The following is a 26293-nucleotide window of genomic DNA, read 5'->3' as shown; positions in this document are numbered from 1 at the left end:
TCAAACTTTGCACTAGTCAGGAATACTTTAAGAAGTCAAAACTTGTTTCTGAGCTAGGGGTGGTTGAATTATTGGTGGCGTCTCCACTAGGTAAAGACAAGTTCTCCTTGGCTGCATCGACCTTCCTTTGTTCCCTATCCCTTTGTGTTTGTAATTCTTTCTCCAGCTTCTCCCGCTGGAAGGCTTGCTCCCGCTCTTGTTCCTGGAATTCTCTCTCCTCCCTTTCCTTCTGGGGTTCCCTTTCTCCCTCTTTCGCTCTTGCCTGAAACTCTAACTATAGCTTCTGCTCTTCTAGGCGAATTTTAGCTAAGGTAACCTGGTCTGCTTCAGGTTTTTTTCATTCATGGGATGTGGGCGTCACTGGCAAGGCCAACATTTATTGCCCATCCCTAATTGCCGTTGAGAAGGTGGTGGTGAGCTGCCTTCTTGAACCGCTGCAGTCTATTTGGTGCAGGTACATCCAGAGTGCAGTTAGGGAGGGAGTTCCAGGATTTTGACTCCGCGACAGTGAAGGAACGGCGATATATTTCCGAGTCAGGATGGTAAGTGGTTTGAAGGGGAACTTTGAGGTGGTGATGTTCCCATGTGTTCTGCTGCCCTGTTCTTTAGAAGGTAGTGGTTGTGGGCTTGGAAGGTGCTGGCTAAGGAGCTATGTTGACTCCCTGCAGTGCATCTTGAAGATGGTAGACACTGCTGCCACTGTGTGTCGGTGATGGAGGGAGTAAATATTTGTGAATGGGGTGCCAATCAAGCAGGCTGCTTTGTCCTGGCTGGTGTCAAGCTCCTTGGGTGTTATTGGAGCTGCACTCTATATCTTCTGCTTGTTCCAAGTTAGGGGTGAGGCCAAGATTGCAGCTCTGTGCTTTATGACATATATTAAGTTCTACCTGTCTGGCATTGACTTTTAGCTGTTCTGTGGTTACAGACGCTAATTTAGCCCAAGTTAAGTCCTCCTGTTACATGAATGCTTTTACACTGAAGTCAGCCATTCACTTTCTATTGTCAGTATTCACAAAGCTTATGGCTGTAATCCCTTTTGTTTTTGTTTCAATAATTTTGGCTATATCACTTTTCCCTTCGATTTCAAATTTTCCTTTAAAGTCAGATTTGGCTCATTTGTTCCAATGGATTTAAATTCTGGATGCAGCACTCAAGTCTGTCATGGATCAGTAATCAGTGTGTTTTGTATGAAAAGTGGTGTGTCTGCTCTTACCATTGGAGTGTGTATTCCAATTAAATAATTCAACAATAAGGTTTTCTGATATATATATTCTGAAATAAAGATGTTTATTTATTCTCATACAATTACCCAGAATTAATGGAACATCACACACTCAGTCTCAAGCACACACACACACACACACATTGAATACAGATAAAGGTAGTGCACTTATACAGATTATAGTTAATCCAGTCTCAGATTTACAATTTCTGGTCTCCCACGTGGCAGGCCTGTGCTTTCTTGAATGGATTTGATCATGTAAAGTTGAAGTGAGGGTCTTGTGAAGTGAAGGGTTCACAGCATGTTGTGTGGTTTCTTGTAGTTGAATATCTAGGAACTTGGTTCCCAGGGCACTTTGAAACTGGAACAGGTGAAGTATTTTGGATGCCTGATAACTTGCAATTAGTTTCGTAGTTTTGTTCTCAAATTGGCTGATGACCGATGATTCTTATGGACCTGCTGGGTCCTGGGCTAATAAGGGTGCAGTCCCTGAAAAAGGTTTTGATCACATGACTGCTGGGTTAACACTTCTGAGGCCCGCCCAGCTTGGTTTGGATGGAGGAAGCCATTGTGATACAATGAGAAGTTGATAGTGGCCATTGAGTTTCGATTTTCCCTTTTGTCTAGTAGGAAGTATGGAGACAGGCAGTCTTGAAACTCCATAGTCCTTAGGTGTTGGCCCATCCTTAAACAATGATATGTGGGAATCTCACAGGTGACTGTGAGGCACCCTCAGTATTGCCCATATTTAATTAGATATTCACAAGAGACTTGATACTGTCTTTGTTGAAATGTCAAAAGTCACATGACTTGCAGCAGCCATCTTAACAACTTGTTTGTGTCCAATTTTTAAATGTATTGACTGAAAGTTCATAATGTGGCATGCCTTTAATGGGTATGACAGGGTGTTTAATCCTGCTACCAGGGTGCTTATTACTGCTGTCACATTGTGTGTTACTGCCATCAGGGTAATTATTCGTTTATGGGATGTGGGTGTCACTGGCTAGGTGAACTTTATTGCCCAACCCTAATTGCCCTTGTTCAGAGGGCATTTAAGAGTCAACCACATTAGTGTGGGTCTGGAGTCACATGTAGGCCAGACCAGGTAAGGAGCAGATTTCCTTCCCTAAAGGCAAAGTAGCCAGATGAGCTTTTACAACAATTGACAATGGTTTCATGGTCATCATCAGACTTTTAATATTATTGAAATCAAGTTTCACAATCTGCCGTGGTGGGATTCAAACCTGGGTCCCCAGAGCATTATCCTGGGTCTCTGGAATACCAGAACAGTGGCAATACCACTATGCCACCACCTCCACTTCAATACTGCTGTCGGGGTGTTTATTACTGCTGCCAGGGTGTTTAATTCTACTGTCAGGGGGTTTATTATTGCTGTCAGATTGTTTAATCACTGCTGTCATGGTGTTTACTACTGCCATCAGGGTGTTTATTACTGCTGTGAGGGGGCAGAATCATCCCAAATTTGCACTAAGTGTGGTAGCAGGCGGGAAAAAGAACGTTTTACCCACCAGCCGCAGTGGAGGCTTTTCACTCCCTATCATCCCAGTCCCGCCTCATTAATTATGCATTCCCAGGAAACACACCGTTTCGATGGCGTGCAGGCTCTTTTTCGCCCGCCACGCCATCATCTTGCAGCTTCATCATGCTGGGCGCCATATTTAAAGTACAGCCGCAGGCACACCTCTCAGCGCTTCCAGCTCAGGACTGCTGCAAAGAAGACATGGACCGAAAAGGCAAGAAGACTGCAGGCCCCCGGCTTAATGACGCATCCTTTGAGCACCTTTTGGACGCAGTGGAGGCCCACCGTGATGACCTCTACCCCTGTTCTGGCAACAACATCACTAATCCAGCATGGAAAGCGGTGGCAGCTGTAGCCTGTGCCAAAGCCCTACAAAAGAGGACAGCCACCCAGTGCCAAAAGAGGATGAATGATCTCCTCTGTTCTGCCAGGGTAAGTCACTCTTCTCATCACTCTCAACTCACACGCTCACAAACCCATCACATGTCCACAGGGATCTCACTCACTGCCAGTTCAAGGGACAACACCATTCACTCTCTCACACACACCTTCATTGTCCTCATTCCATCCATGGGACCATTCACCACCCACACTTGCCAGGCATACTTATCATCTGGCCTGGCAGGTGTCCTGCTTACACTTTCTCCGTCTCTATCCATACAGGACAAGCTGGCACACAACAGGAGGGACAGGTCACAGACCAGTGGAGGAATGCCTGAAATCAAGGTCCTCATGGACATTGAAAATAGAGCCATCCAGCTGGCCAGCGAGGATCTGGACCGTTCCTGTGCTGACGGTGAGGTTGGCAGTCCGCTACCAAGTGAGGATCCAGCAATGCAACATCCATCAGACAACCATGCTGTGAGTGATGTGTCCTGTTCTGCAGTCCCCTGCCATGCACAAATTATCTCTCCTTGCTTTCGCAGGTGAGCACCAAGACATAGCATCAAGGTTAGGAAGGTTAAGAAGATGTAACTCTTTCGAGTCAAAAAGAAATAAACTAAATTAACAAATCAAGGGACAAATTAAAAGGCGCCCCTTTAAATGGAAACTGTTAAGAAGATACAGTTGCACAGCCTGGGCACGGGTGTTAATCGCTTGTACATAATGTTCACTATTGTAAATAAACTCCCAAGAATGTCTCCCTGCCTGTGGCTCCTTGTCCTGATGTGTAGTGTTCGTGCCACTCAGATGTGAAACCTTGGTTCCTGCACAAGATAAGGCAGGTGTTCGATGGTACTGGTCATTGCTGCCAGAATGTCGTGGGCAGGTGTCACAGAGTTCTGTTATTCTCTCTGTGTGCTCTCAGCACCTTTAAGATGGGGCTGGTCCCCATCTCATCAACATCTGTGACCAGTGATGCTGTGCTCCTGAAGGGGTCAGGTGCTGAAGGCTGACAAAGGATCAGGTGCATTTAATGTTTCACGGCTGCGCTTCCATGATATGACCCTGATCACAGAGCGCAAGCTAGCTGCTCTCGGCCAAACAGGAGTCAGACATTCACAGAGGTTATGTGAAGATCTATGGAGAGTCCTCACTGCAAGTTGTCATCATCCTCCTGGAATCGAGCAACTGTTAGGGCCTCCGCTGAGTCTCCATGACAGGAATCTTATCATAGAGGGTATGTGCGTTGCCATAAGCCAGACTAGAGTCTAACATTCACAGATGCAATGTGAGGAGCTATGGGGTCTTCTCACTGCATGTCATCATCATCCTCTACAAATCTAGCAGCAATGAGGGCCTCCTGAGTGTACCTGCCTCATCTAGCCAGTGCGGGAGCCTCATCTCTGTCATTGTCGCCTTTAAGGACCTCCTCACCCTCATCCCTGTCGGTGTCCTCCTCATCGAAGGAGACGTCCAGCTCCTCCACCTCCTCCTCAGCCAGCTCCTCTTCCCGTTGCAGCACCAGGTTGTAAAGAGCGCAGCAGACGATGACTATGTGTGGCACCCTCTGCGGACTATATTGCAGGGCTCCACAAGACCAGTCCAGGCACCGGAACCACATTTTCAGCATCCCGATGGTCTGCTCCACCAAGTTGCAAGTTGTAGCATGATCTTCGTTATACCTTCGCTCTGCTGCAGTCTAAGGCCACCGCATGAGTGTCATGAGCCACGGCCTCTGCGGGTAGCCTTTGTCCCTGAGGAGACATCCCTGCAGTTTCTGTGGATCCTGGAATTCTTCAAGGATCTGTGACCGACTGAGGATGTAGGAGGTATGCACAATCCCTGGAAACGAGTGTGCACACCTGCAGGATGTATTTCTGGTGGTCGCACACCAGCTGCACATTCAGCAAATGGAATCCCTTGTGGGTGATGTAGTTGACCGTGTGTTGCGACGGAGATCTGAGTGCCATGTGAGTGCAGTCGATCGCACCTTGCACCTGTGGGAAACCCGAGATCTGGACGAATCCAATTGCGCTTGCATCCTGGCTGTCCTGATCCAAGGCGAAATACACAAAGTTGTGTGCCCTCACGAAAATGGCATCCGTGACCTCGGATGCATTTGTGGGTGGAGGCTTGTGTGATCACATGGAGGTCACCTGTGGAGCCCTGAAAGGAGACACTGGTGTGGAAATTGAGCGCCGCGGTCACTCACTGCCACTGTGGCTCTTCGGCAGTGTGTGCAGGAGCCCAGCCGCCCCTTCTTCCAGAGGGTGCTGCTCCTCCCTCTGTGCAGCCTCAGGCGCTCTCTCCTCCATCGTCTTCGCTCTCTGTAGGCCATCAGGCAATCAGCTAATTCACCAGGCTCCATAATTCTGATGTACTCCTCCTGCAGGATGAAAGAGAGAGACACATGGGTTACTAAGTACCTGTCCTGGTTAAGTCTGAAGGCCCCTTAACGCTCCCCGGAGAGTGCTGGCCACCACTTGGATGGCCAGAGATTAGTGCGTCTCACGGCTCCCTGAGACCCCACCCAGCTCCACCTCACTCCACCCGACCAATTGGCTGCAGCTTTACCCATTGAACTACATGCTGTGCTCTCAGCTCAGGCAAAGGCACTCTCCTAACCCACGCTGCAAGGTAGCACTGTTAGCTTGAACCATCGGGGAGAATGATCCAAACCAGAATGCTGACATTGTAAAAGGCTGTGAGTGCCTCCACCAGTGACTAATCCATGGCCAATATTAGCAAGGAGATTGTACAACGTGTGCAGTCGTACAACTGTTCTGCGGTCCACTCAACGCTCGTGACTTTGCAATCTGTGCCGGGGGTGGGGGGGTTGAAAAGCTCTGGAGCACTTGGCGGCACTTTGATGCCTCTGCATTGCTTGAGTGGGCAGTTAAGCTAGAACCCTGACTCCAATCATATCAATGGCTGAGCTTGAACTGTATCAGTTGCAGAGGAATGGTCGCTTTATATAAGGCACCCCTAATGTGTGGCCACTTCCCTCGCCCACCCTACCCCCCATCCCAAATGCTTGTGCGCTATATTCAACCGCAAGGCCGCTCTTGCTCACAGCCCCCCCCACCAGTTGTATCAACGGCAGGGCTGCCCTTGTGGCCCACCCCCACAAGTCGTCTCAATGGCAGGGCTGCCCTTGCCCCCCCGCCAACAAGTTGCCTCAAAGGCAGGGCCGCCCTTGCCAACCCCAAAAGTCGCCTCAACCGCAAGGCAACCCTTGATCCACCCGGACCCCAAAAGGTGCCTCAAGCTTGAAATCCAACAGGCCACCCTGGTGAATGCAGCACTTGCCTCACCTCTGAGATTCCTCAAAGTGCAGCTCGCCAAGCACGCTTTTTATATGCTGTTGTGAAACACATCAGTGGGCCTTCCTTCCAATGCGGAAGGACAATCCAGCAAGGGGGATGATTCCAGCGGGCTAGCCTAATAATGATATGCAAATGTATTACAATGAGGTTCCCGGCCTCTGATGGTGGGAAACGTGGCCTGCCATCAGCGGGCTGAGTGTACAATCGCAAACTGGTTTCATGCCGTTGCAAAACCAATCGCGCCATATTGTCCACTCACATCACTGAACACACCCGATGCCAGCGGGCACAGAAAGTCCCAGCCATAGAATCATAGAAAGTTGACAGCAAAGAAAGAGGCCACTTGGCCCATCATGTCTACACCAGTCAAAAGATGAACCACCCAGCCTAATCCCACTTTACAGCATTTGGTCCGTAGCCCTGCAGGTTGCGGCGCTTGGGGTATATATCCAGACACTTTTTAAATGAGTTGAGGGTTTCTGCCTCTATTACACTTTCAGGCAGTGAGTTCCAGACCCCCACAACCCTCTGGGTGAAAAGGTTTTTCCTCATCTCCCTCTAATCTTTCTACCAATCACTTAAAGTCTATACCCCCATTCATTGACCTCTCTGCTAAAGTAAATAGGCCCTTCCAATCCACCGTATCCAGGCCCCTCACAATTTTGTACATCTCAATCAAATCTCCCCTCAGCCTCCTCTGTTCCAAGTGGAACAACTCCAGCCTCTCCAATCTTTCCTCTTGTTGCAATTTTCCAGTCCTGGCAACACCCTCATTAAATCTCCTCTGTACCCTCTCTAATGCAGTTACATCCTTTCTGTAATGAGGTGACCAGAACTGCACACAGTACTCAAGTTGTGACCTAACTAATGTTTTATATAGTTCCATCATAACCTCCCTGCTCTAATATTCTATGCCTCGACTAATAAATGAAAGGATTCCTTTTGCCTTCTCAACCACCTTATCAAGCTCCCCTGTTACTTTCAGGGATCTGTGAACATTCACTCTAAGGTCCCTCATTTACTCTACACTTCTCACTCAGTATCCTCCCATTTATTGTGTAATTGTGAAAATAATGTTTTTTTTTCTAATAATTTTGGGAATATGGCGGTATTCTGTAAAGAAGGCTGTGTGTGTGTGTGCATGATTAATTAAACTGATGGAAGGTTAGTAAAGACAGATTTTCTGTGGGAACTGAGAGATGAAAGATAAAGGCTCTAGATGTATGCATTTGTAATGAGAGGCTCTGGTGAAGTGGATTTGCAAGTAAATAGGCTGAGTTTTAAAATTTGTATTAGGTGATAGAATAATGACTTGACTTTCCAGCTGTTAAATTTCAAAGGAGAGTTTAGAAGTGACAAGGGACTTTTACAACTTGCAAAGGTTTCATAAGTAAACAAGGGAAGGTTATTCAATTATATTTGACCCGAAAGCGGAGGCAATAGGAAGACATGAAAGATTTTTATATTTTGGAAAAGTTGAGTTCAAAAAGGTGCTGAGAACAAGGAATCTAAGATGAAAGGGAAAAAAGATATTTAAGGAAAGATGTTTACGGTTGTTTTGGCTGTGTCGGGGAGATATCCTGGGACCAGCTCTGTGCTGAGAGAAGGTACGAAATCTGAAGCATCCATCTAGAAACCAGGAATGTTTTTGATCAGAAAGCAGTCTTGTTTCTGAATATTCTTGGGCCAGGATCTTTAGGTCGGCGAGCACGGGGCGGGTTCGCTTGCTGACGCGTAAAATGACTCGGGATGACGCCGTGTGGAACTCCGGACGTCCCCCCGCGTCATTTCAATTTTCAGGTCAGCTGGGGCACAGCCGAATCAGCTGTGCGCCTGCCGACCTGTCAACGGCCTATTGAGGCCATTTAAAAAGTAATTGATATAATTAATGGACCTGCCCGTCCAACCTTAAGTGTCACATGAGGGGATATGTCAGGGAAATTTTGTTTGTGCCCCTTTACCATTTTTAAATTTGGTGTCGATCTCCCTGAGGCAGCACTTAGCCTCAGGGAGATGAGTGCGCTCTTTCGCACGCATGCGTGAAAGAGTGCACTCTCAGCTGAGGGACTCTCTCCCCCCCCCCCCAGTCCGCACAGGGAGCACATAGCACTTCCTGGCAGATGTCACGCTGGGCAGGCCTTAATTGGCCCACCACGTAAAATGGCGGCGTGCCCCCGATTGGGGGCGCTGATTGGAGGCACACCTGCCCACGCCCGCTCCTACACTTCCCCCCACCCCAACGGGGGGAAAGTTATTCCCTTGGATTTCCACAGCAGAGTGGAAGAGAATCGTGTGGTGCACCTTTACTAAAGTGACAGCAGTTTTTATCTTGGGTAATATTATTGGATCTTTATGGTTAAAAATCTATAAGGGAGCTGTTGCCAAGAAGTTTATTTGTGTGATCAAGTGAGTTTTTTGGGGGGATGTTTTGTATGACTTATTTTAACTGTGTAACTTTAATCTTGTGTGCTTAAGTTTTTTTTTTCCTTTTTGTTAATATATCTTTTAATTTTAAAATCCTAAAAGTGTTCTTAGGATTCTATGTTTCTGGGATCAGTATCTTTCCTCTCATTTTCAAAATACAAAAAAAGGTTGTGTCGGTAAGACAAGTTTCCCTCTGGGATTTGGCTTGTTCAACAAATAACATCAGCTGTGGTCATAACAGCAATCCTTCGCCTTGTTTGACCTCCCCAAATGCATCACCTCACACTTCTCTGGGTTCAATTCCATTTACCACTTTTCTGCCCACCTGACCAGTCCGTTGATATCTCCCTGGAGTTTACAGCAATCCTCCTCACTATCAACCACGCAGCCAATTTTTGTGTTGCCTGTAAACTTCTTGATCATTCCCCCTACATTTAAAACCAAATCATTAATATACATCACAAAATGCAGGAGACCTAGTGCTGAGCCTTGCAGAACCCCACTTGAAACAGCCTTCCAGTCACAAAACATCCATCAACAATCACCCTTTGTTTCCTGCCACTGAGCCAATTTTGTATCCAGCTTGTTATATTCCCCTGGATCCCAAGGGCTTTTATTTTTTTAACCAGTCTGCCATGTGGGTTAATATTGGGGTAGTTAAAATCCCCTACTATTACTGCCCTACTGTTTTTGCACTTAGAGATTTGCCTACATATTTGCTGTTCTTAAGGAAGGGTGTTCTATGGATTTGGACAAAGGAGTGTGACAAAGCATTTAAGTTGTGTAAAAGTCAATTGGTAGATGGTACAATGCTGGTACATTATGATGTGTCCAAATGATTAAGTTACAGAGCAGGTGCTGTGATCTCTCATGTGTTGGATAATGGTGAGGAGAGACCAATTGCATTTGCCTCACTCACCCTCAGTGAGCAAAATTATGCTCGGACAGAACGTGAAGCATTTTCTTTGATTTTTGAAGTAAGAAGATTTAAATACTTGTATGGTCTAGTTTCATGATCAAAACTGGTCATAAGTCACTGACGGTTACTTTAAATCCAAAGTCTCCTGTTACAACTTTAAGTGCAGCCCAAGTACAGAGATGGGCTTTGATTTTGTCTGCTTATTAGTATGGCATTAAGTACAATCAATCAGAAGACCATTGTAATGCCAATGCAATGTCTAGATTACCATCCCCATCAGATGCAGATGTGTTTTCCTTTTCACATGTAGATGAGTTGCCAGTCATAGCAAATTACATTGGTGGAACAACTCATAGGGACCCTGTATTGGCAAGGGTATATGACTATATTGCAAATGGATGGCCAACGCAGATACTGGATTTAGAAATCAGGCCATTTTTTATGTGTAAGAATGGGTTGTCAATTGATAAAGGTTGTGTTATGTGGGGAGTCCATTACTGCTGTAAGGGTGCTTATTGCTGATGTAAGCATGTCTGCTACTGCTGTCAGGGTATTTATTACTGCTGTAAGGATGCTTAATACTCCTGTAAGGGTAATTATTACTGCTGTAAGGGTTTTTAGTACAGATGCAAGGGTGTTTAATACTGCTGTAAGAGTGTGTATTATTGCTGCAAGGGTATTTATTACAAATCTGAAGGTATTTTGTATTCCCATGTATCTGCTGCACTTGTCCTTTTAGGTGGTAGAGGTTGCAGGTTTGGAAGGTGCTGTTGAAGGAGCCTTGGTGAATTGCTGCAGTGCATCTTGTAGATGGTACACACTACTGCCACTTTGCATTGGTGGTGGAGGGATTGAATGTTGAAGGTGGTGGATGAGGTGCCAATCAAGGATGATTGGCCTGGATGGTGTCAAGCTTCTTGAATGTTGTTGGAGATGCACTCATCCAGGCAAGTGGAGAGTATTCCATCACATTTCACCCAGTATTGTGTCTTGTAGATGGTGGACAGTCTTTGGGGAGTCAAGAGGTGAGTTACTCTCTGCAGAATTCCCAACCTCTGACCTGCCTTTTTGGCCACAGTTCAGTTTCTGGTCAATGGTAACCCTCAGGACATTGATAGTGTGGGTTTCAACGATGATCATGCCATTGAATGTCAAGGGGCAGTGGTTAGATTTACTCATGTTGGAGATGGTCATTGATTGGCACTTGTGTGGCATGAAGGTTACTTATCAGCCCAAGCCTGAATATTGTCCAGGTCTTGCTGCATTTGGACATAGACTGCTTTAGTATCTGAGGAGTTGCGAATGGTGCTGAACATTGTGCAATCATCAGTGAACAACCCCACTTGTGATCTTATGATGGAGGGAAGGTCATTGATGAAACAGCTGAAGATGGTTGGGCCTAGGACACTACCCTGAGAAACTCTGAAGTATATTTTGCATATACCTTTGACAATTATTACTTTGCTTCACATTTGGATGTGCTGTGCTGCTGCATTATAGTAATGTCAATGCCTTAACTTTGTGCTTTTCTTTATATTCTACACCAATGTTTTGCCAAGTCTTGTCAATGATTGATATCAAGTTCACTATTTCAATGACCTATAGTCTTATTGGTTGCTTCTATGCATATTTGAGCTCCTTGTTCCACAGAAAGTCTGTTAGTGTTCTCCCCCACAATTACAATTATACACTCCACATTTGAATCAAGAAATGGTTCCACATTTCTCCCCTGCAATTGGCTTGTTAATTGCCTTGCCTAGCCTGTTCATGTTGTACTCCTGATATTGAGGTGTCAGCTGTGGCTCAGTTCACAGCACCCTCGCCTTTGAATCAGAGGGTTGTGGGTTCATGTCCCACTCCCGGAAAACCAAGAACTGTGATTGTACTCGGAAGAGTTGTGACTGTTGATAACTCGAAAGAGTTTGTACTCCTGATATTGAGGTGTCAGCTGTGGCTCAGTTCACAGCACCCTCGCCTTTGAATCAGAGGGTTGTGGGTTCATGTCCCACTCCCGGAAACCAAGAACTGTGATTGTACTCAAAAGAGTTGCAATCTGTGACTGTTGATAACTCGAAAGAATTTTGTACTCCTGATATGAGGTGTCAGCTGTGGCTCAGTTCATAGCACCCTCGCCTTTGAACCAGAGGGTTGTGGGTTCATGTCCCACTCCCGGAAACCAAGAACTGTGATTGTACTCAAAAGAGTTGCAATCTGTGATTGTTGATAACTCGAAAGAGTTTGTACTCCTGATATGAGGTGTCAGCTGTGGCTCAGTTCATAGCACCCTTGCCTTTGAATCAGAGGGTTGTGGGTTCGTGTCCCACTCCCGGAAACCAAGAACTGTGATTGTACTCGATAGGGTTGCAATCTGTGACTGTTGATAACTCAAAAGAGTTTGTACTCCTGATATGAGGTGTCAGCTGTGGCTCAGTTCATAGCATCCTCGCCTTTGAATCAGAGGGTTGTGGGTTCGTGTCCCACTCCCGGAAACCAAGAACTGTGATTGTACTCGATAGAGTTGCAATCTGTGACTGTTGATAACTCGAAAGAATTTTTGTACTCCTGATATGAGGTGTCAGCTGTGGCTCAGTTCATAGCACCCTCGCCTTTGAATCAGAGGGTTGTGGGTTCGTGTCCCACTCCCGGAAACCAAGAACTGTGATTGTACTCGATAGAGTTGCAATCTGTGACTGTTGATAACTCGAAAGAGTTTGTACTCCTGATATAGAGGTGTCAGCTGTGGCTCAGTTCATAGCACCCTCACCTTCGAATCAGAGGGTTGTGGGTTCATGTCCCACTCTCGGAAAAACCAAGAACTGTGATAGTACTCGAAAGAGTTGCAATCTGTGACTGTTGATAACTCGAAAGAGTTTGTACTCCTGATATGTTGCTATCATATAAATACAAATACTGTATTTTGAGAGAGGAAATTAAGAAGAAAATAAGACTGGCAAAGAAATAATACGAGAATAGAATGGCAGTTAATGTAAAAGCTAGCCCAAAAATCTTCTACCTGCATATAAATAATAAGCAGATGGTAAGAGACCGAGTGGGGCTTATTAGGGACAAAGTGGATGATATGTGCATTGAGGCGCAGGGCAATACTCAAATACTTAATCAGTACTTTGTATCAGTGCTTACTAAGAAAGCGGATGCTGACAGAATATCAATAGAATTGAGATGGTAGAAGTAATGGATGGGGTGAAAATTGGGAGGAAGGAAATACTGGAAAGGCTGACTATACGCTTAGAGATAAGTTCCTTGGTCCTGATGGCTTGCATCCCAAGTTGCTAAAGGAAATGAGAGTGGAGATAGTGGAAGGGCTTTCCATAATCTTCCAATCTTCCCTAGTACAGGGGAGATGCCAGAGGATTGGAGAGTGGCAAATGTGACATCCATGCTCAAGAAACGGTGTTAAGTACATTCCTAGTAACTACAGACCAGTCAGTTTAAAACCAGTGGTGAGTACGATTTCAGAAACAATAGTCAGGAAAAATTATCAACAGGGACTTGGAAAGGTTTGAGTTATTTAAGGAAAGCTAGCACATATTTGTAAAAGGCAGATCATGCTTGACTAATCTAATTGATTTTTTTTGATGAAGTAATATAGAAGATTATTGAAGAAAATGCAGTGGATGTTGTCTATATGAATTTTAAGAAAGTGTTTGATGAAGTACCACAAGAAAGGCTGGTGAACAAAATTGTGGCTCAAGGAATAAGAGGGTCATTGTCAGCCTGGATGAAAAAAAATGGCTTAAGGACAGAAAACAGTGACCCGTGGTACATGGTCATTTTTCAGACTGAAGGGTGTTAGACAATGGTGTTCCCCAAGATTCTATGCTAGGACCACTGTGTTTTTGATATATACATAGATGACTTAGATATTAGAATATAGAGTAAAATTTCTAAAATTTACCGATGATAGCAAATTTGGAGGTGGGGTAAACAATGAGGATGATACAAATTGCAATGAGACACAGAAGAGCAGAATTGCAGCCAAGTGGCAATGGAATTTAATATAGAGAATAGTGAGGTGATGCATTTTGGCAGAAGGGGTAGGCTGAGGGGGTATATATTTAATGGAGCAGTTCTGAAGAGTGTGCAGGGACAGAGGGATCTGGGGGTTCATGTGAATAGCTCCTTAAAGGTGGCAGGACATATTGAGAGAGTAGTTGGCAAAGCATATAGGATCTTGTGCTTCATATATAGAGGTATTAAGTACAAAAGCAGGGATGTTTTGATGAACCTTTATAAAGCTCTGATTAGGCCACAACTAGAGTATTATATCCAGTTCTGGTCACCACGCTTGAGGAAAGATGTGAGGATCCTTGAGAGGATGCTGAGGAGATGTATCAGAATGGTTCTGGGGATGAGAGATTTTAGCTGCAAGATTAGGTTGGTGAAGCTGTGTTTGGTTTCCCGGAAGCAAAATGAGATTATGGGGAGATTTCATAGAGGTGTAAAAGATTATGACAGATTTAGATTAGGAAGACACGAGAAAACACACCGGCCCAGAACACGTCTGGACAAGCGAGATGTGCAGAAGTCGGGACTCACCTTTAGGGCCTTGCTCAGATCACAGAAATACGAGAAGATGCTGGAGCCCTATAGGAAAATGTGCATCACAAGCTGGGTGGATTCTGATGAATGTAGCTCCGCTGTGAAGCAGCTCACAGAAGGTGGGAGGTCTCTGTTGATGCTTTGGGTCTGCTTCGGAACATCATGGTCTTGGCCATAGGCTGCTACAGATGATTGGTGAGGTGGAGGTAGAGGAAGGTCTAGTTGTGAGTGGGAGGGGAACGTGTACTGGGGGAGGTCGGAGAGGAAGATCTCAGTATGACTGGGAGAGGAAGGTGTAACAGGGTGGGGTTAGGTTCGGGGAACGAAGGTGTCAGGGGATCGAGGTTGGGAGAGGGGGACAAAGGTGTCGGGGGGGGTGAGGTTGGGAGGGGGAGAAAGGAGTATGGGGGAGGAGGGTGTAACAGGGGAGAATGCAGCAAGTGGAGAAGGATTAAGGACGGGAAGATGTAAGGGAGGGAGTTCGGAGAGAGAAGGTCTCCGGGGGATGGAGGGAGCTCGGAGGGGGAAGGTGTCTGGGGCGGAGGAGGGAGTTCGGAGAGGGGAAGATGTCTTGAGCTAGGAGGGACTTTGGAGGGATGAAGATGTCAGGGAGGAGGAGGGAGTTTGGAGGGGGAAAGTGTCCGGGTGGAAGGAGAGAGTTTGGAGGGGAGAAGGTGTCCGGGGGAGGAGGAAGTTCGGAGAGGGGAAGGTGTCCGGGGGAGGAGGGAGTTCGGAGGGGCAAGGTACCTGGGGGAGGAGGGAGTAAGGGTGGAGGAGGGAGTAGGGGAGGGATGTCCAGGTGAACGTGCAAGGGAGGGGTCTGTGAAGTCAATGACTACCTCCTAGGGAGTGAACTGAGGATGGGTGTGGTAGAAGGGAATGGTGAGTGTGAGAGGGGGCAGAAGGAGTCAGGAGGGCAGAAGGGTGAGGGTGCATCAGTAGTGTTAGAAGGGACATCACGGACGGTTGGTGGGGACTGGGGGGCAGACATGAACCCTGAGGGGTGGGAGGGAGGAGGCCGGAGTGGCCAGTGTGGATGGGGGTGAGATTCTCAGGAAGATAGGGTACCTGGACATCCTGAAAAGACAAGGGTTCAGGTTGGTAGGTGATGGTGGGGAGGTGGAATGTGATGCCGGGGGTTCGACAGTGATGGGGGAGAGGACATGGGTGACTGGTGGAGGGGAAAGGAGGGGGGAGCTGATTCAAAACTTCACTACAATCATGGTTGTCAAAATCGAAACTGAGCGGAGACTCATGTTGGATAAGCATAGGTGCTGCATGGGAGCGCAATCAGTGGGTGGGTGGAGATGCAGACCAGCTCAGTTGGACAACTGAAAGAGAACCCCAGCAGACAACATTGAAAATGCTTGGGACAGTCAGATGAGTATGATGGATAAAGGCTCCGCATGCGTGGGAGAGTGCCACACACACACTTCTCCCTCCAGAATCACTGTTGGTCCTGTATTCAGTGGGAGGACCCGCAAAGCCTGCAAAAGAAGCTGAAAGACAACATTACACATTATCCAGTGAAAGTGAATATATTTTCAGATTATAAAGTGACAAAATGTGTTCAGCAATGCAACCACTAGGTGCTGCCCTGACATCTGCAGCAGGGATGGAGACAGCTTGTGAAATGGTTTGCTCTGTTGCCTCTGATGACTTAGTTGTGCGTCCTTGGAGAGCCAAGGTCATGAGGGCTCAGGCTTGCTTTGGCTGTCCTCCTGTGGGCCAGCTGCTCCCTCTGCGGTGACAGAGGATGAGATTGAGGACATCACAGGCAAAGGGGACTCGGTCAGAGCGGACAACTTCTGAGATCCTGAGTGGATGACCCATGGGTGTCCAGCTGCCGCTCCCCCTTCCTTCGGGTGCCTGAAGGCCCTGGTCTGACTCCTTGAGAGGAAAGAGCACCTGGAGGGATGCCGAGGTGCCCCATTTCCCTCTCGGATTACCACCGCAGGAACTCACCCATGGCCACCATCTTGGAGTGCAGGTCTGCACACATCTCTACGTTCTGCTGGACCAGGGTCTTCATGGCGCCCTCCAACCTTTGCTTGGAAACCTCCATACGCGCACATGTGGGCACCACTTCATCAGTGAGCAGGCAGATGTACTCCTCTCACTCGCGTGCCACTCTGTTGAGGGCTTCCAATGGCTCTGCGCGATGTTCCCCCACCTCTACCGACTCTCCATGATGAGTTGGAATTCATCAATTCAGAGGCTCGTCATCTGACTGGGACCTCACAGATGCCTCTTCCCCAGCAGTCCTCCGAGTGTCAGGGAGCTCGGCTGAACCTGGCTCCTCCTGCTTCAGACACATGTCTGCGCGGTGACCACCAGATTGTAAACCCAAGCCTTCTCTAGATCTAGGTCCCACTGAGGTGTGTGTCTGTGCTGATGGAGGTTGTGGGTAAGCACTGTGACGGGTCTTCCAGGCTGCTTATTTCCAGTTCAGAGATTCCTCTTCAATGGAGGAGGTGTCCTCCTTGCTGGAGGTGAGGACGTGGATGGAGCTGAGGGACTGGCAGGCTGAGGGTGTCAAGTCGCTTGGCAGAGCTCCATGTTTACCAAAGTAGAGATAATTAGTGCATGGCAGCAGAGTTAAAAACAGGAGAGAGAGCACTCACAGTTGTGCTGAGAGAGAGATGATATGGTGCAGCATCCTCACATGGGTGTTCACCACCGATCTCACCATTGCCGCAGGCACGGTTCACATCCTCATCAGTCAGTGCAATGGCACGCTCCTCAAAGTGAACGAGGGGCCTAAATTGGACCACCCCGCCCCCGGTCTGGGACCTCTCCCTGCTGTTGCAAGCCAGCTTCTCCTGCATGAAAACAGATGGGGAGAGTGTGAGCAGGACACATGGCACTATGTGGAATATTTGTGTGGCGAGCGGAGCCATGGATGGGATGAGGATGCGAGCTCCAGAGGATATGAGCCTGGTGGAAATGTGAGGGTTTGTGTGAGAGTTAGTGGTGTTGTCCCCTGAGGTGTGAGATACCTGTGGATGTGTGATGGGTTTGGGAGTGTGTGAGTTGAGAGTGATGAGGTGGTTGACATGCCCTGGCGGAACAGGTGAGATTATTCATCCTCTTCCTACACTGGATGGCTGACCTCCTCTATGCACCAGTGGCGCTGACTGCCACTGCCACCGCCTCCCAGGCCGGATTGCTGACTCTGGTGGACCTCCTGCGGCCAGAGCGGGTGTACAGGATATCACGATGGCCTTCTACTGTGTCCAGCAGGTGCCCCAGAGCGCTGCCATTAAATTTGGGGCTGCTATCTTCTTTGCTTTTGGAGCCATCTGTCACCTGGAGCACTCCTGGTCTGTAGACATGAAGTAGGCTGCGCACTAGTGTGCTTTAAATATGGCGCCCAGAGCAAGGAAGCGTTGAGGTCACGGTGTGGCGGGCAAATCCAAGCCCACCCACTAGCGATCCAGCACGTTTCCCATGAACACATTATTAATGAGGTGGGATGTGCCTGGAGGGGGATGATACGGCGGGAAAACTGGCTGGCGGGTAAAGTGATTTTTTTTCATGCCCGCTACCGCACATAGTGCAAATCTGGGATGATTCCACCCTATATTGGTGAAATGGTGTTTCTCTCTATGTTAAGCTCCAGGAAAACACCTCTCTTTAACTCAGCAGTAGACACAGTTTAACCTCAACACAGTAACACAGACACCCCTAGGCTGTCAGTATTACTGACACTCACTGCTGTAATTCAACTCAATGTTCCACAAGAAAACATACGAGTTCACAGAATTGCAGTAACAATATGTCACATGTTCCTTTCAATACGGTAGCTTTGGCAATAAGTTGTCTAATAATGCTGAGACAGACCTCGGCAGAAAACTGGACAAATGACTTAGACACTGAAACATTAAGATCACTGATGCATTATACTCCATAAATTATACATTTAATTTCTTTTTGTTGGAATTTTCTTGTCAATTCTTCTGGAATTTATTTTAAGAAAAGTGTAACATTTTTATCTTGTTTTTGCTGAAATTGTGTCAACATCTGATGAGCAAACCTGAATGTCAGTTTACAAGATTGAGGTGTCGGCACTACAGGCTGGGAGTTTTGAACCATCTTTGAGTGTTGCAGTACAATCCACTCTATGGGTATTAATAAAGCTGAGTGTAAAAGTCTGTTTTCTGTCTTTCAGTTCACTTCTTCACCTATGATAAAGCTTTCATCAGCCAGTATTGCCAAGTGTCAGCACTGCTGGAGTTGGATTTGCTCCTCTCCCAGCAGGCACTGAGGGAGGCATTTTCTGACTCTGAGGTCGTGGCAGCTAAACAGAGGCATCAGCAAGTCCAGGACTTTACTCAGGTGAGCAGGATTCTAATGTCCAGTCATTGTTGCATCTGTACAACAAAGGTGAAAAGATCACACCCTTTGTCAGTGAGTGTCCTGGATATTTAACTGAGGACAGACAAAGATTTAGGCTGGGTGCTCCATCAATTGATGATGTTTGCTCTCTTATTATGGGAAAACTGGTGAGTAATTAAATGGCAATAATTTAGAACAGCCTCTCAACATCAATACCATCCAACATGTTCTGCCAATAGATTAAACAATCACAGTTTACTCAGAATGTGCTAAATGGAACAGATTATTGCTTACACATTGGATTATGCTGAGTGAGCTATATGTTTACAAGCCATAACATTGTGGGATGATGGTATCTCTTTAAATATGTGCTCATCTTAAAAATTCCTTAGTTTGTTATTGTTCTAAGAGCAGTAAATTCCAGAGGATAAAAACACTCCAGGATTCCTGATGCCTTTTTGAATCAAAGTTTTTAAAAATGTAAAGTACATTTTGCTGACAGTCCCAGTGCCTGGGAGAAATGGAACAGAGGTATCTGGAATATCTCCTGAACATGTTCCTTAAAATACCAGGTAAATTGTAGGTGTTAATGATGCTGGTCACAATATTGTATAACAGGAGCATACGTTGAGAATCCGGGCAGCAAACCCAGGTCAGACTGATGCAATGAAAGCTTCTTCTGTCTTCTGGCTGGGAGAGTCTGACATAAATGAGTTTGGACTGTCTCAGTGCCACGGTCCAGTGCACAAACTGTCCATCATTTTGCATCAGTTGGCAATCTACTTCAGAAAGTCTGTGGAATTTCTATTCTAAGAAATAAAAAAAAGTGACACAGTGGTGGGTACACTTCCTAACTTGAAGATCAGGTACATTGATAGCATTGGTGTAGAGGGGCCATTACTCTGACCCACATCCCTAATCCACGCTGTACCTGATCAGGGATTATCTAATGCAGGCACTGGGAGCCTGAAATAAAAAGTATTCCATCCCCCAGCACAAACATCCCTTAATTTTGCTAGCAAATAAGAATTAAAACTGACAGTTTGCTTATTCCAGGATGTTTATTGAGTGATGATGTACAGTATAGCTTTCTGTAACTTGTTTGTTTGAGAGATACCATACTATCTCGTTATTAACCTCTGACGTTTTTCAGCAAATGGAGGAGATCTGGCGGGAGAGGCGCTGGATAATGGATGTTCTACAGTACGCAAGGTACAAGCAGCCTCCAGGGGGCATTCCATTGACCTGGCTGATGGATTTTACCACAGATATAAAAAAGGACAATCTGCAATCCATTTCATCCAACCTAGATTATTTGCCCTCCCCAACCCCTTCCCCAGAGACCAGTCGTAAACATCCCACTGGTAAGTCTGGTATGAAACAGCACTGGGCACATTCAAGCCCTGGTCATGATTAAAACATTGAATGTGAATTTTTTTCAAACTTTGAAAGAGGCTATTTTGGTCTATTACTTTGCTCTGTTGTTTAAATAAAAGCTCATTGACTCCAATCGGCCCATCCAATTTCACAGCTCCATGTCAGTGAGCTGATGGAATTTCTTTGCACCAAATTCTTCCCTGAACCGCTGTCTGTTATGGGATCTGCCTGTGCTAGTGGCCTGCAATATCTCACATTAATAGCCATTTTTCATGTGAAAGGTTATACAGTGAGTAACAACTGGTTATGCTCCATTACTGAACATCATTGAGCCTGTCACTTTCCTCACCGAACGTTCATGCATGTACTTTGCATGGAGGCACTAGGTGGTGATCAAGAAAAGGACAGTTGCTTATTTTCTCCTCCCAGCTAAGGCCAACTGCGGTTTTCCAAGTGCAGCCTTAGCTGAAATCAGCTAGTACAACACAGACCAGGCACCAAACTGTACTTTTCCATTTCTGTAAAGGTTCCATTGATCCCTGACCTTCTTCCCCCCCATACCTCACCTTTGGCTGTCCACATAAGCTGTACTCTCTGCCATTCCAGGATTTTGACTACTTTCTTTCTGATGATGAGATTTAAACAGCCACAAAATGAAACTGGACATAAAGTATTATTTTATTTACAATGCTTAATGGATCAAATGGGCTTCTCTCTCCCTAAACATTATTCTTATGTAATCTGGCTGACTGCTGTTCCACTCATGTCTGCAGGTAATCCAGGGCACTCAGTGCCGCAGGACTCACAACATTGAATGCATTTGTTTCCCCCCACCAGATTCACATGGGATATCAGATGAAGAAGGGTCTTCAGAGGTATTTTTGGCCACAGACAGTGATTATGACTCTAGCAGAGCTCAGAGCCCCAAAGAAGTCGATCTCATCTGCTCATCAGCCACTGACTGCAGCAGAAGACCCAGCCACAGTCTATGTGATAGTGCTCCTGATGTTCTTCAGGCACATGAACTCAAATCACAACTAGTAACCAGCAGTCGTGAGGATGCGAGGCACACAGCACTCTATGACAGTGACTTTGTGCTCCCGAGCAGACAGCTTGAGCTTTTGCACATCACAGAAAAAAGGCAGGCCTATTGTGTCAGAACGAGCAGCCTTGATATTCCAACTCAATCCTTCCATATTCAGAGAAAATGTTGGTCACGACCTGAATCCATGGATGAATGCCCAACAGAACAAAAGTCCAGTGGATCAGGTGTGAATAGGCATAGGCCCTGTGTGTCTGTCAATACAGACGCACCTCTTCATTCTGAGGATACTTCAAGACTAACAAGTCATTCTGAATCCCAGGATTCCACAGAATGGATTAACCCTCATCAAGAATCTCTGGAGAAAGAAGAACAACCCTATGAAGGGAAAAAACTGAACTCTGTGAGTTTAAGAGTTTACCCCCAGTACCACACAGGATTGTCCAAGGAGATATGTGTCAAGGTATGCCTGTCCCTTCAATATTTGCTGCAAAATTGACATATTCCTTTGGGCTCAAAGTCACTGTCCAACTACAATATATAGACCCAGTGGGCTGAATATTTTTGCTCTAGTGATGGCACACTTGAAGGCTGGGGTGGGGGAGAAGGGGTGGGGGAGAAGGGGTGGGGCACTGCATCAGAATGGTTCCCTGATGCATTCCCACTTACAGGGAACTTTATTGGGAGGGCTGGGAGTTGGTAAGCTTCCTACTCCAAGGAGGCAGGCATTTAAGGCCTAGTTAGAGGCAATTTTGCCACCTTGCCGGCATTTGGCCGCCATATGCAGAGGCCGCCAGCTCAATGGAGGTGGCCATGCCTCAGGTTGGGTGGCCATCGGAGCCAGAAGTCCACCCCCCCCCCAAAGAAGGGGCCACAAGCATGAATGACCAAAATCTGTTGAGGGCTTTCATGGTTCCTGACCTGCCTCAGCAGTGCTCACTTCTCCCGGTGGGGCTGCTGAGGCTCCAGAGGTGCCAGCCCAGCATCAAGAGCTTGCCTGCCATTCTTAATTGGACGGCGAACACGGAGGCAGCCAATTAGGGAGCTATCTCCCAAAAGGTTGCTGAGCAGGTCTCACAACTAGCAAGTGTGGGTTTAGGGCCCCCATTTCGTCCTGATATTGGGGTTCTGAAGCCCATGATAAAATCCTCCCCCCAGCAATATTTTCAGTGAGCAACGTATGGTGCAGCTTCACTCTGCCTCTCATCCATATGGTACCTGCTCATTAAGCACTCCCAGGGCAGGTACAACACAGGCTACGTACAGAGTAAAGCTCCTTCTATACTGTCCCATCAAACACCTCCAGGGCATGCATAGCATGGGTTAGATACTGAGTAAAGTTCCTTCTATACTGTCCCATCACTGTGCTTCAGATCCAAGCTCAGAAGAAAATATTTACAAAGGGCCAAATGTCAGATGAATTGGGGAAAATATTTTGTTTTGGTGGTTGGGGTGGGGGGTGTTGTGATTAAGTTGGGAGTTGTTGTGACAATTGGGGGAGGGGTTGTTATGATGATCGGGGTGGAGGGTATTGTAAATGTGATGATTAGGTTGAGAGTTTGTTGCAATGGTGATTGGAGTAGGGGATTGTTGTTGTGGTGATGGGGTGGGAGTCGTGGTGCTGATTTGGGTGGCAGGGCTCTTGATATGGCGATTGGGCTGGGGGATTGTTGGTGTGGTGATTGGGCGGGAGTTGTTGCTCTGGTGATTGGGGTGGGGGATTGTTGGTGTGGTGATTGGGTGGGGGTTGTTGCTATGGTGATTGGGGTGGGGGATTGTTGGTGTGGTGATTGGGGTGGGAGTTGTTATGGTTATTTAGCCACAGCCCTTTCTCTTCTGGAAATTGTACTCCCCTGAGGTTATTTAAACCTTTTTATAAAAGCAAAAAATGCTGGAAATATGCAGCAAGTCATCAGCATTTTTGGAGAGAGAAACAGAGTTAACATTTCATAGAAACATAGAAAATAGGAGCAGGAGTAGGCCATTCGGCCCTTCGAGCCTGCTCCGCCATTCATTATGATCATGGTTGATCATCCAATTTAACAGCCTGCTCCCACTTTCTCCCCATATCCTTTGATCCCTTTTGCCTTAAAAGCTACATCTAACTCCTTCTTGAAAACGTACAATGTTTTGGCCTCAACTACTTTCTGTGGTAGCGAATTCCACAGGCTCACCACTCTCTGGGTGAAGAAATTTCATTTCATCTCAGTCCTAAATGGTCTACCCCGTTTCCTCAGACTGTGACCCATGGTTCTGGACTCCCCCACCATCGGGAACATCCTTCCTGCATCTACCCTGTCTAGTCCTGTTAGAATTTTATAGATTTCTATGAAATTCCCCCTCATTCTTCTGAACTCCAGCGAATATAATCGTAACCGACTCAATCTCTCCTAATATGTCAGTCCCGCCATCCCAGGAATCAGTCTGGTAAATCTTCGCTGCACTCCCTCTATGGCAAGAACATCCTTCCTCAGATAAGGAGACCAAAACTGCACACAATATTCCAGGTGTGGTCTCACAAAGACCCTGTATAATTGCAGCAAAACATACATTCTTCTGTATTCGAATCCTCTCGCTATGAAGGCCAACATACCATTTGTCTTCTTTACCATCTGCTGCACCTGCATGCTTACCTTCAGCAACTGATGTACGAGGGCACCCAGGACTCGTTGCACATTCCCCTCTCTCAATTTATAGCCATTCAGATAATAATCTGCCTTCCTGATTTTGCTACCAAAGCGGATAACCTCACATTTATCCACATTATACTGTATCTGCGATACATTTGCCCACTCACTCAGCTTGTCAAAATCACACTGATGCATCCCCGTATCCTCCTCACAGCTCACCCTCCCACCCAGCTTTGTTTCATCTGCAAATTTGGAGATATTACATTTAGTTCCCTCATCTAAATTACTAATATATATTGTGAATAGCTGGGGTCCCAGCACCGATCCCTGCGGTGCCCCACTAGTCGCTGCCTGCCATTCGGAAAAAAACCCGCTTATTCCTACTCTTTGTTCCCTGTCTGCCAACCAGTTTTCTATCCATCTCAATACACTACCCCCAATTCCACGTGCTTTAATTTTACACGCTAATCTCTTATGTGGGACTTTGTTGAAAGCTTTCTGAAAGACCAAATAAACCACATCCACTGGCTCCCCCTCGTCAACTCTACTAGTTACATCCTTGAAAAATTCCCGTAGATTTGTCAAGCATGATTTCCCTTTCGTAAATCCATGCTCTGTCCGATTCTGCCACTGTTTTCCAAGTGCTCATCTATTAAATCTTTTATAATGGACTCTAGAATTTTCCCCACTACCGATGTCAGGCTGACTGGTCTATAATTCCCTGTTTTCTCTCTACCTCCCTTTTTAAATAGTGGGGTTACATTAGCTACCCTCCAATCTGTAGGAACTGTTCCAGAGTCTATAGAATCTTGGAAGATGACCACCAATGAATCCACTATTTCTAGGGCCATTTCCTTAAGTACTCTGGGATGTAGATTATCAGGCCCTGGGGATTTATCGGCCTTCAATTCCATCAATTTCCCCAACACCATTTCCCTACTAATACTGATTTCTTTCAGTTCCTCCCTCTCACTAAACCCTGTGTTCCCCAACATTTGTCCTCCTTTGTGAAGACAGAACCAAAGTATGTATTTAGTTGGTCAGCCATTTCTTTGTTCCCCATAATAAATTCCCCTGTTTCTGACTGTAAGGGACCTACATTTGTCTTCACCAATCTTTTTCTCTTTACATACCTATAGAAACTTTTACAGTCAGTTTTTATGTTCCCCGCAAGCTTACTCTCGCACTCTATTTTCTCCTTGTTAATCAATCCCTTGGTCTTCCTTTGCTGAATTCTAAACTGCTCCCAATCCTCAGGTCTGTTGTTTTTTCTGGCCAATTTGTATGCCTCTTCCTTGGATCTAATACTATCTCTAATTTCCCTTCTAAGCCATGGTTTGGCCACCTTTCCTGTTTTACTTTTGCACCAGACAGGAATAAACTGTTGTTGCAGTTCACCCATGTGCTCTTTGAATTTCGATGGCCTTTCAAGCCCTGACACACGTTCATTGACATGAAACGTTAACTCTGTTTATCTCCCCATTGATCTGTTGGATTTCCTGATTGTTTCCAGCATTTTCTGGTTTTATTTCAGATTGCCAGCATCCACAGTATTTTGCTTTTGTACTTAACCTTGATTGGAGATTTTATTAAATGCATTTTTGAGCAGCACCTCATTTCCATCCTTGTTCCTATTTCTCCGATCCTAGCTTCATGTCACAGGCAACACATCAGCACGAGAGATTGTTAAACTGGTGATCAGGGAAACAAATGAGACGGCGATGAAAATGAGTGGAGACAAAGATGCCCAGTTTTACAGAGATGACCAGCTACATCACTTTGGCCTGGTGTTATCCATGGACAACACGGAGAAATGGCTACAGGATGACTTTCTGCCCCTTTCTCTACAGAATCCATGGACCAAGGGAAAATTATGTGTTTGTATTAAAGAGTATTCCCCCCTATTAGTGCAGTATGGTAAAGCAACAACAGTATGAGATGATGGATGAGCTACATAAGTGACTGGTGTCCACATCACTCTCTCTTCTTATGGTGTGACCAAACCCCCACCAGTCACATGAGACCGAAATATTCAGCCTTGCTACGGGCCACATAGGAACCTACTTCCTCATTTTACCAAAGACAGAGCCTTTGTGTTAAAATTAAAAGTGAAGGGAGAGGAGCAAAGATTTTAGGATAGAAATCTGTCTCGGACAGTGGCGCAAAATGGGCGTTATTGGATCAGCCCTTTATACACAGTGCCTGATACTCAGTTCCATTGATCACCCATTTTTACACAGCGCCTGAAATGAATTTCTGCTTATGGTTCTTCAGGATTCAGGTTTTGTGGATTGAAGAGAGTTTTTGGGATTGTCTAGGAATCTCCTTGATGAAGATGAAAGCAGGAGGAAAGAGATTAATTGCTCTGCAGCGTTGATGCTCAGTGTAGCTTCAGACTTTAGGAATACTTGCACATTATTCAATCACCTGAACTATTTTTAAACAAAAATGAGGAGAATATCCACTGAAGTCACTGATCTCCCTCTAAGGAACTTCCAAAATTTGAAGCTGCTATGTTCCACACAGACCTT

At 46.1% G+C, this 26293-nt stretch overlaps 1 protein-coding gene across 1 annotated transcript in view; it reads left to right on the top strand.

The window, feature by feature from the left end:
* LOC144691123 (ankyrin repeat and fibronectin type-III domain-containing protein 1-like) overlaps window positions 1–25699 on the top strand; it is a 753296-nt gene extending 727597 nt beyond the window's left edge. Inside the window, exons 17-20 of the mRNA XM_078559192.1 lie at window positions 18547–18713; window positions 19867–20077; window positions 20928–21595; window positions 25412–25699. Coding sequence (XP_078415318.1) covers window positions 18547–18713; window positions 19867–20077; window positions 20928–21595; window positions 25412–25699 — 1334 coding nt within the window. The remainder of the gene's footprint in view (window positions 1–18546; window positions 18714–19866; window positions 20078–20927; window positions 21596–25411) is intronic.
* Window positions 25700–26293: the final 594 nt, after the last annotated feature.

This window comes from Cetorhinus maximus, chromosome 15, assembly GCF_964194155.1.
Source record: "Cetorhinus maximus chromosome 15, sCetMax3.hap1.1, whole genome shotgun sequence".
NCBI lineage: Eukaryota > Metazoa > Chordata > Chondrichthyes > Lamniformes > Cetorhinidae > Cetorhinus > Cetorhinus maximus.
The sequence above is the reverse complement of the archived record's forward strand: the minus strand, read 5'-3'. Positions and strand labels throughout refer to the sequence as shown.